The 12,397-nt window shown below is 31.1% G+C and overlaps 1 protein-coding gene across 1 annotated transcript; it reads right to left on the reverse strand.

Annotated features, from left to right (window-relative positions):
- Window positions 1-9,484: 9,484 nt before the first annotated feature.
- Window positions 9,485-11,308, reverse strand: LOC141701252 (protein indeterminate-domain 13-like). The gene is made up of 2 exons (XM_074504935.1): window positions 11,215-11,308; window positions 9,485-9,819 (listed from the first exon to the last, which is right to left on the reverse strand). The coding sequence occupies exons 1-2, from the start codon at window positions 11,306-11,308 to the stop codon at window positions 9,485-9,487; spliced, it is 429 nt and encodes a 142-aa protein (XP_074361036.1).
- Between the last annotated feature and the right edge of the window lie 1,089 nt (window positions 11,309-12,397).

Raw genomic sequence — 12,397 nt, forward strand, 5'->3', positions numbered from 1 at the left:
CTTTTTATTTCAAAAAATATTATTTTATTTGTTAAGTAATGTGAAAATAAGACGACTATTTGTTTAGTTAGTTTATTTATTTCTCATTATTATCAATTGGAGGTTTGTTCGGACTATGTTCCCGTATTTTATTGAATACATTCTATTTTGTTTGTCAAAAAAAATATGTAATTAAACAAACTAGACGTGGAATATTATGAATTTAATATACAACCAAAATTTATATGTTAAAAATAACTTTTAAATGAAACTTTATTTATGTTAAGTGTGTATATATATGTTCTTAATTGTACAAGTGTTTATTGTAAATTTAATAAGGAAAGAGGCTTAATTGTTAAATTTCAAAGCATAAATGCAACTTTCAAAACAAAGTTTATATATAAAGTTGAGATCAATAAAGATTCAAATCAACTTTCAAAGCATAAATGCAACTTTGTGAACAAAATGAAAAAAAATATAAAATTAGCCTTTGATTTAAACTAATCATTTTTCATTTCAAATTAGAGAATATTAGAAATAAAGAAGAAGAAAATATCCCAAAACACCATTATTTTATAGAAGATTAATGATTAGCTTGATAAGTTTATACATGTTCTGTCAGGGAAATCAACTCCATACACCTGCCTTGATCACCAACTAGCTAAGATCTCCTGCACAAAAAGCTAATAGTTAGCCACTTTAAACATATATAGAGCAAATATTTGTACAAAATACTAAGTATATTTGATTGCACATGGAAAATAAATAGTAATGCAATTATTTTTTTGTTCTATAAAATTTTACATTCACATTACCCTAGACTAGCTACTTACAATATATAGTAATAATTTTTTATTATGATAAAAAGTAATTAAAAAGAGAGGTGACTATTTTCCTCAGCAGCAATTTACTAATGTGTTAGTGGATATATATTTAAACATGAAAATAATAACACTAGCTCCTTCTTTTTCAAAAAAAAATGTGAAAGTTGGTATATGTATGGTAAAATAATCTGCCATATTTTTCCCCTTTTGGCTACATAGACCTTATTTTATGTAGATTTATACGGTCATCAACATAGCGTACATATTGTTATAAAAACAGCACAGAGCATATAAGCATTGAGATAGAAAGGGAGACAGGGGCCTGACCTGAAGCATGGATGGCTTGAAAACCCAGGGCTACGGTGATGAATGAAAGGCCTGGCCTCCGCTGATGTGGTAGCTTCCCTGTCCCACGAGTTGGTCGTCCCATTACCACTGTGATCATCACCCCCCATTCCACCTCCACTCACGCTGTTCATCCCAGTTCCCAAGCCAAGAAAATCCCTGGTAAGCCTATTACGATACTCACTCTCAACATTCATCTGTGGATCCCCCAAAACATTGTTATTTACTTCCGGACCAACCAACATTCCACCAGCATTTTTCACATCGGACATCATTCCTCCACGTGGAGCATTCATCTGATCAATTAAAGGTTCCATGCCACCGCCATATCCTCCACCACTTCCATAACTCCCACCACCCACATTCCAATTCTTGTACATTTCTTCCAAGGTGCGACCACCTCCATATACTCCAACACTGCTCATTCTATCTCCCAGAGCTCTCCCATAGCTATTAAAAGCAGATCCTATGGATTGTCCTGATAGCAAACTAGTAAACGAATTTGGATTTGAGGCCCCTTGTCCTAGCGGCGGAGTCAAGAGTAGCTGATGGCTCCCTGGAATTTGTGAATCTGCAGCTGGGCCCAGGTACATGGAGCCAGGGTTACTAGCATTTGAGGAAATACAAGCAGCATCACACATGGAACGATGGTAGGTAAAACTCTCACGCCTGCAGCAAGTAATTATTTAACCTTTAGTTAATTATAGATAGAAAATTATAATTTGTTCATATTAAAACAATTTTTCTGCAATTTCCAAACACAGAGATTATATCAAGAGATACCAGAAAAAAGAACTTTACGAAATCACTTCCACTATTAAATTGCAGTGCTAAGCACAAACTCCAATGCTAATTAATTGGATACATCACAACTAACACGAAAACAGAAAACTATTTATGTAATCAATTAGAATTAAAAGAGAGACTTGTGGTATGACCATCACCTGGGAAAGGTAGTTCCACATTCACATTTATATTTTTTAGTACCACAAATCTTATTATGGGCCTTCAAGTCAGAGTCTACGGCATACTTCTTGTTACATTTATGGCAGCTAAATTTCTTTTCGCAATGTTTTCTAGAAAAGTGTTTCTTGATTCCGGTAATATCTCCAAGGGCCCTTGATGGATCGTGATGGACACAACCCATTTCAGGGCAAATGAAAACCTTTTTCCGGATTTCATGGCTTGTCTTTTGTTTGAGCTTCCCTGGCAAATTGTGTCTCCTTCTATGGAGCTGCAAGTTCTGCTCCCTTGGAAAACCCTTCCCACACACATCACACGAAAACCTATCTGTCGCCAACAGAGTTTTGGGTGAGAGTGCGACAATTTCAGCATCTGGGCCTGTCACATACATACACATATATAGAGACGTCAGATAAACACATTAAAAAACCATGTCACAAACATTCTGACCCGGACATTAGATTTATTGAAATATATATCCTTGAAGACACAAAGATAAATTAAGACCAAAATACTCACACCGCACGTATATCTCTGTATATATAATATCTTACTTGAATTAATTCCTCGACGTTTTTGCTGTTTTCTCTCAGCAGCACTTGGTAAGGCAGAAAAAGCCATAAGAGATAAAGTTGCAGATGAAGCCATTTCTCTAGGTGTTTCTTGAAACTAAAATTGATTTGTAGTAGAAGAATACTCAAAGCCTGGGATGTATGTGATCTATTTGTATCCTCTCTCAAATTTATAATAACATTTTAACCATGGTCACTTGACTCAGGTACCTACCAGGGTTAATTCTAGCCACAATTAATTTTAAAAAAATATTTAAAAGCATTTCTTTCACCATATTACTTGTATTGAGGAAGGTAGTAAACAGGAAGGTGGTGAAAGGTAATGGTAATGTTATGGATTATGCACGCCCCTTTGGCCACATTTGCAGCTGGGAATGAGGTCCCACTGACTTTTTTTTGTCATTTATTATATAGATTCCAGCTGGATTTTGGATTTTCTATTACTTTTTGAATGTTGTGGTCAGTTTCATTCTTGTAACTTTGAATTACAAGATATATTTAAATGACATATGATTTTGATATTAAATATATGATTCATAGGCAATTATCTCTAACTCAATGGCCCCTAAAAAATTATTCACAATATAAATTGAAAAAAATTAACAAATAAATATTTTTTATTTATTTGAACCTCGGTTATGAGGCGGAAGACAAATAAATAAATTAAACACTTATCATTTCAGATATTTTTTATAATATTTACATATTTTTGTATTACAAATTTTAGCTATTTTAGTTATTTACAAAGTTTCTAACTTACTGACATAGGCGTCACAGATGGCACGACAAGGCTGTGGCAAAAATAACAGCAGAGCTGCGAGGAGGATAGGGAGGATATAGAGGGCGACAACAAAGACGTGGAGGGAGACAATGAGGATGTAGTAGGCAATGGCGGTGGCGCTTAGGTCGCTAGTTTGTTCTAAACTTTTGTTAATTTTATTATTGTTTATGATGGGAATTCAAATTGTTGGAATTAAGGTTTAATCTGTAAATATATATCATTATGTATTATGTGGGTTATTAATAGTCTAATAGTTTGATAGTATGTTTTATTGTTTATGATTTGATTTAGTTTAATATTTTTGTGTTGTGGCTTGTAAGTGATATGAAGATGTTTGGATGATTGGCATTAATAATGTATGCAATGGCATAAGGGTTACACGAATTACAGTAAAAATAAGTCTGGTAGATTATGACTAAAAGCAACTATTTTTACGATTCATAAACCAAAAAAATGACTACAATTTCTAGTTGGTAATAACGGCTCATTTTTATTGAATTACTTTTGGCCGATAAAGGCCATGTTACTTGTAGTATATATAGTCACACATAAGTCACAGCTTATAGCATGGGTTGCATACAAATTTAAGAATGTTAATAAGTCAAAAATAGATTCATATCCTTATCTCTTTTTATAATTGTCTTGACTTTGCTGACATATTCAATAATATGAGTCACCGGAGCACTATTCTCGGAAGCACTTGTACTGAGTAATGCAAGGAGAAAGTCGTTTATCAAAGGATCATTGGCCAACAAGTTTATGTATCATTTTTTTTCATTTTTAATTAGGGTATATGTAATAATATACAAGTTTTCAAGTATAAGCTAAATGAATAGAACTCTTTAGAATACTCTTATATGTAATAATTGATATCTCATGTCTGTCTGGAGAGAGACCAAGGCGGCTCCCTGTCGAGAAACCACGGCGGCAAAAATATCATCATGACATTTTTAATATTTATTTTAAGTTGGCCAAGATGTTAAGTATTTTGTATACAATACACTGGGCATGTTACACAAAAAAAAGTGAAAGTGTTTTTAACTAAATTTAAAGAAAAAGAAAGGTGCATATTGTTTTTGTTTTTTTATACGAGTGTGCATGTTGCCATAAAGAGTGCACATCACAAGTTTTATGTCAATTTAAAGTTGAGGTAATTGTAACATCAGAAATTACCAAAAATACTAACTTTTCTAAATTTTTTTTGCGATTTTACTATATTCAAATATAGTAACATTTATTTTCAAATATATATTACTGTTTTTATTCTAAAATTGTAGAAATTAAATTAAATTATACAAATTACAGTTCACATCCCCTACTTTGAAATCCGATTCAACATGCAGCATTTTTACCAAATTATTTAGTCATATTTGTTGTCTCCTACAATATATCTCATATTTCCTTTTCAAGAATAGATTAACTATGTTATTGAAGACAAGAATTTGGGCTAAAAATTTGACAAAATATGGCAAAAAGGGTGCAATTTGAATGGGATTTCAAAGAAAGGGATGCAAACTGCAATATTTAAAAGTAGGTATACAAAATTGAAACAATTATATAGTTAAGATTTTGTTTGTTTAGGTGCCTGTTTTTTTTACGTATTTTTTATTTGAAAAAAATATATATTAAGTTAAATTAACTGTTATTTTAAAATTGATATAGTAAATATTTTGTTTGTTTAGTTCACTTTTACACTTTATTAAACCTTAACCGTTGATAATTTATCTAGCAGCAATATAGGGTTGTGGGTTTGTGTAATATACTCGTCCATCTCATATTATGTGTCACTTTTCTTTTTATAGAAGTCAAATTTACCAACTTTTGACTAACGAATAAACATTACCCGTATATTATTTCAAAAAATTAAAAATTATATATTAAAGTAGATTAAATCTACTTTCCGGTGATGTAATTTTTTTATTTTGTACAATTATAAATTATTAATAAATTTCAGGTCAATTTGACCGGCACAAATCAAAGAAGAGGCATAATATGAGATGGAGGGAGTACTTTTTATACTTTGATTAGCCTAAAGTTTGATATTTTGTTTAATCATAATATTTGAGTTAGGGTTGTAGATTTAAAGGTGTAAGTGTTTAAATATTAGGAAATAAATTTTAGTTAAAGTTGTAATATTTGAGTCAGAAATGTATATATTTTGAGTTAGAGTTATAATATTTGAGTTAAGGTTGTATATTTGAGTTAAATGAATATAATGATATCCCGCCAAAGAAAAGTTTGTTAGGGCAGCTGGATGCTTATGGGGTGATTTGGTTATCAATGTTAACCCTACTTTAATGCCCTTGTCCATATAGCCTATAGTTATGTAAAAACAAGTAAACTATTTCATGAGCCCTGCAGGTAAAATAGTATATGTAACAAATTACCAAATTTAAATAGATGTAAAATTTTACACTAATTATAAATTTGAAAGCAGAAATGAAACTACCAAATCAAAACAAAATATGTACTATATAGTTAAAAACTATAAAGATTCTAAATGAGCATATTATAAAACTGGCCACTGACTCAAAATTAACTATCAAAAATTAAGGGTCATTCATTTCAAAGTAGAACATAATAAAAATTAAAACAAAAATATACCAAACAGTATTATTATTATTTTCTCCGCCATATATTTGTTACAAAATATTAAATACACTTGATTGCACATGAAAAATAAATGTTATACACTAAACCAAATTATCTATTAAATCATTTTATTTAAATACAAAAATTGTAGAAAAAAAAGCAACTAAATTAAATCAGTAATTATCAAGCCTAGTTTGTGTATTTTGCAGAACTAAAAAAATTCAGGAGAAAAATGTTTATATTTCCCATGGATGTTGCATTTCTAAATATAGGAAAGTTAAAAAGTGATATATAAGTTGGTGATGAAAAGAATATTCTTATATGCTATGATATTTTTAACTTTTGATTGTTATAAAATGTCACATTAAACTTGAATTTGTGCTACTATTGTATATTTAGATTGGAAAAATAAGTAGAGTGCAAAATCAAATTTAAACTTAGGACCCGCTTAATTTAAGTCAATTATTAATCATTCTTTATAATTTACTTTTGTTATTAATTTGATGAAAGTCTTTTTTTTTTAATTTTAGATAATTATTAGTTATATGAAATCACAATTGGGACCATGTTTCTTGTAATTAATTATGTTGTTGAAATTAACATAGAAATTTGTTACTAAGTCTCTACTTGTGACCAAAATATTAACTTAATTTTCAAAAAAATGACTAAATTTTTCTATCATATTTGAACGGTTTGTAACCACTTTAGCATAAAAAATATCATGTGAATAAGGTTTGTTGCAGCAGAGATTACATAAAACCAATTTGAAATTCAAAAAGATGGTAAAGGAGATAAAAGAGGAAATGACAAAATTTAAGTACTATATCTTTAAATTAACAGGATATGAATTCAAATGAGCATTTAAAATATTTAAATTACTACACAAAACAAAGGTTGTCCTCTATCCTAATTTCTTTATATCATTTAAAATATTTAAATTACTACACAAAACAAAGGTTGTCCTCTATCCTAATTTCTTCATATGAAAATAAGTAGTTTAATTCATTTCATATAGCTTCTATAAAACATAGAAAACAATTAATTAAAGTGATTTATAATTATATATGACAAGTCAAAGAAAAGGTTGTTATGACACAAAATACTTTTATGGAGGGTGATAATTTGGTTCTACACATTGCCTCTATCTAACATTTTATCAACTGTACCCTAGAATTATGTATGTAAATAAGTTGTCCCATATTAATGGTACTCTAGAATTTACAAATTTTAACAAGTTGTCTATTGAATAACAAATTTACAAACTTAAAGAGACTTGAAATATTTAAAGAGACCTGAAATATTACTTACTATGTTCAAATATTTAATTAAACAATTTAGACATTGGAATATTAGGAATTTATTATATAATCAAAATTTCATATGTAAAAATTAAGTTTTTTAATTAAATTTTATTCAAGTTAAGTGTTTATATGTTCTGGATTGTACAAGTATTTAGTATAAATCTAATAAGAAAAGTAACTTAATTCTAAATTTCAAAGCATAAATTCAACTTTTAAAACAAAATGTATATATAAAGTTGAGAACTAATAAAGATCTAAATCAACATTCAAAACAAGATGAAAAAAATATAAAACTAGCCTTTGATTTAAAACATCATTTTTCACTTCAAAGTAGAGCATAATAAAAAAAAGAACAAAAATATACCAAAACAACATTATTTGATAGAAAATTAATGGTTAGTTTGATTATTTATTGGATATTCAAGTTCTAAGGTCATGGAAATTAACTCCATATAGTAATTATATTAACGTCATAAATGGCAAAGCAAGTAAAATACAATTTAAAATGAGATAGGGAAGGGAAGAGAGTCCTCATGACCTAAAGCATTCCATTACCACCATTCTGATCTTCACCTCCACTCAAGCTGTTCATCCCATTTCCCATGCCAAGAAAATCCCTGCTAAGAATATCACCATACTCACTGTGAACTTTCATCTGCTGCTCCACCAAAACATTGTTATTCACCTCACCAATCAACATTCCATCAGCGCATTGTTCACATCCTACATCATTCCTCCATATGCAACATTCATCTGATCACTTAAAGGCTCCATGCCACCTCCATACTGTTGTAAGATACTTCCACCCACTCACCCACCACCACCACTCGTTCCATCTCCCAAAGCTCCCCCGTAGCTACTAAAAGCAGATCCAACCCATGGGCTTGATAGCAAACTCGTAAACGAATAAGGGCTTGAGGCCCCTTGTCCAAGCAGGGGAGTTAAGTGTTGCTGATGGCTCCATGGGATTAGTAAACCTCCAGCAGGGCCCAGGCTCGTGGAGCTAGTGTTACTAGCATTGGCGACAATGCCAGAAGCCATGCAGCTGTAGGGGGTGCAATTTGTTGTGTGCCTTGCCATCTTTTCATTAAGAGCCTCACAAATTGAACGATGATGGGTAAAACTTTCAGGCCTGCTATAAGTCATTATTTAATCTTTAAATAACATTCTTTGTATAAGTAAATATTAATTAAGATACATACTTGAAAAAAAACTTTTTGTAGGTATAAATACATGAAGAAAATTATATTTAAAACAAGCTCTTTATGGTCAAATGTGCACTGTTTCTAATTCTGGTTTAATTCCAAGTCTTAGAGTAGGAAATTATAATTAATATGTTGTAAAGAAGAAAAGAAATGGAGTCTAAGATAAAAGGAATAATAATAGGAAAATGTTTGGTGCATAAAATTGTATACAAAATTGTGTACAAAATGATATGTGTTTGGTTTTAACTGGAATGGCACATGTATTCAGATCAACATCCCCAATTAAAATATCACAAATCAATTGTCATGTCATTTTGTGCAAATTTTTGTACACAATTTTGGGCAAGTAACACTACTCACAATGATATCGAGAATATAATAACCTCGCTAAGATAATAATTTTTTGCAGGGCTTATTTCAACTCATAAGAAATAAAAATAAAATCGCTAAAGGAAATTTTTTTTGGTCCCAAATAGCCCGCCATTTTGGTAAGGCTAAATTCGACCGCTAGCGGTGGAATTTAGGAGCGCTAAAAAATTCAGTTGGCGGGAAAATTCCCACAAACAATTCAACCGCATAAAAAATCGGGTCGCATTATTTAGCCTTGCCCAAGGAAACAAGCGAAATCGGTCGAATTTAGGTCGGTTGAATTTATGCACTTGAATTTAGGCTTACTTTCTTATAGTGTATTTTAAGAGAATTTTTCAAACTCTTTTCGTATTCAATTTCCAAACACATATTATATTGAGAAAGAGATTCCATAAAAATAATTCTAGATCAATTCACAATTTCAAGCACAAACTCGGTTAATTACATCTAGAGCACAACTAAAAGATAAACCAAATATACTCAATCATGTGGAGAAGGTAGTTCCACATTCACAAATATACTCCTTTGTAGCACAGATCTTATTATGAGCCTTCTAGTCACCGAGCACAGCAAACTTCTTCTTACATTTATCACAGCCGAATTTTTTTTTGCCACTATGTTTTCCGGAGAAATGCTTCTTGATAGTAGTCAGATCTCCAAGTGCTCTTGAGGGATCATGATGAACACAACCAACTTCAGGGAAAATGTAAACCCTTTTCTTGAATTCATCGTTTGTCTTTTGCTTCAGCTTCCCAGGCCAATTATGTCCTCTTCTGTGGAACTGCAAGTTCTGCTCCCTTTGAAAACCTCTATTGCACACATCACACCAAAATCGATTTGTTGCCATTAGACTATGCGGGGAAAGTGCTACAAACTCTGCATCATGACCTGTCATTTACATATATACACATATCCCAAACCATCAAATGAACAAATTAAACAATCGAAAAACAATTCAAAAATCATATATGTCTGACTCATCCCCTTGAAATTTCCAGGTAACGGTAAAAGAAAAAATATATATAAACTGACAGTTAATACATACACACACATGCACCCACAATATATAGAGCAGATCTTACTTGGATTTCCCCAAAGATATCTCCCTCTTCTTTTAGACGTAGCTGATGGAGAAGAAGCCATGGCAGGACTAGATTTTATGGAAACTCAAATTGATTTTTATTATTTTACTAGAAAAACATACAAAAGCTCAAATATGTAGGTACTATATATATGTAACACATATCTCAATACATACTCTCATATTTATAACAATTTTTTAACCGTGAAACCCCCATATTAGATAATTATTTCTTATATATTTGTTTTGCAAATTATTGAAGGTTGGAGGTACACATGAATTTACAAACCATTTCTTTTATAAGTAAATATATTTAGAAAATATCTCAAAAAAGTCACATTTAATGAAAATTTAGGTGCAACGAAGCGATAAAGAGGAAGGTAGTGTGGATGTTGGACATTACACTTACCTTTTGGCCATATATGCATGGTGAGGGACTGGTCTCCTTGTCTTTCTATATTGTATTTTTTTATTTCATGACATTTATTATATAAGTAGATTATATATATATCATGATAACTCCAACTAAAAGAAACATGCTAAACGCCAAATCCGTCATTCTATATTAAAAACATGAGTCCAGTAACACATGTCCTTATACGTCAATTAAATCCAACTGAATTATCGATCAATAATTCGGTCATTTTATATCCTTAACAATTGAATATTACAAGAAAAATGTCTATGAGCTCCTGAATTGGTTGATATCGTGTTAACATTTTTTTAGTGTTAAACTCAAAAACAACCAACTTGTACCTACTGTTCATAAGGAGACGGTCATTTTTTGTATGAATCCACTCGATATGTTATTAATTCGGTCGGTTTTTCATACCCACAAATGATTAATTTTGATTGTTATTTCTGCAAATAAGTCGGTATTGGCTCTAGAATAACTTTTTTGGGTTCTACAATTGACATTCCTCCTACGCAGACACGTACAATATCAACTCCAAACACACCACAATTATAACCAACTAACATTAATGTCAACAACAACCAAAAATAATAAAAACCATATACATTAACCAACCAATTGTTAAAGTAACTACATTTGCTTATTGTACTCCATTAAGCAAGCAATCAAATTAATAGATAAATGTTCGAAGCACACATACAACTAAATGTATACATGAAAATTCAAATAATAGCTCAAAGCATTGTTAAACCAAAAACTAAATAAAATTGAATAACGCTCTTCGCACCACTGTTTCTTTTTGCGCCACTCTCCTCGTCTTCGCAAAGCTCGGCATCCTCTTCATCTCCGTCCTCATTGCCGCTGACGGTGGTGTCATCCATAATCGACATCCATGATGGTGGTGTCATCCATATTTAGAGCTCCAAGCGATTTTTTTTTGGTGGGATAATAAATTGAAAGAATGATAAAAAGTAAGATATCAATAATATTTATGTCGGTTCAACTAAGTACTAAAAATATCTTATTTTTTAAGTGATCTTCTCAAAAAAAATTAAAAATTGGGCCCCTAAATTTTATTTTATGCCTATATTTTTTAATATTTTTCTTTTAATCATTCATGTATATAACAAAAAATGTGTCCCTCAAAGTTCAATTTTTTCGATACCCTCATTCATTAGCACAAAGAGTTTGGTCCCAGGGTTGGATTTGATGTCTTGATCGCCACTTTCTTGAACCTTTCTTATAGCCTAATATATATATGATGTTAAAATGCTTTAAAATAACACTACTAAATCTAAATTGAGAACTTTTAAGATTTTACCTCTTGGTTCTCTACGTCATACTTTTTGTAAAACGCCATGGCACTAGCTTCTAGATTTTGTTGTATTTGAACCGCGACTCAGGCAAGCATTTACTTGCTCTTTTGTGGGTACCATATGAGATGTATATGAATTTACTCTTGCATTTTTCATCATATCCTGGACCACATTAAAAAAATACAATCCGGCACAACGGATCCGTCGAAGCTTGGCTAGAAAATCTTATGCCTCGACATGTCGAGTTTTATAATTCGCAGCAAGATCAGGGAGGAGTGTCGATGTCGGAACTTTTGAAAAACGAGTCAGTTTATTTCTAGGAGGACTTGTCATTTATGGTATTTTTGCCTCGAGCCACCATTATATAGGATATTTTGCCACCTCGATCCCCTGTGCATACTAGCAAATGCTTGCCACCTTAATCCCCGTGCATACTAGCCAATACAATGCGATTCCTTTGACAAATTTATATTATATTGTGAATTTTGTGACTTTGGTAAAGTAAAAGGTTCTACATTATATTCTAAAAAAGTCTGAATTTTCTCACATAATACATTATATTGTTACGATAAATTTACAAACTAATTTTAGAGAAAAAAAATACTTAAATGTCATTTGGGTATGAGTTAAAAGATAAAAAAATAAAAAAAAAAT

This window comes from Apium graveolens, unplaced genomic scaffold (assembly GCF_009905375.1).
Source record: "Apium graveolens cultivar Ventura unplaced genomic scaffold, ASM990537v1 ctg3643, whole genome shotgun sequence".
NCBI lineage: Eukaryota > Viridiplantae > Streptophyta > Magnoliopsida > Apiales > Apiaceae > Apium > Apium graveolens.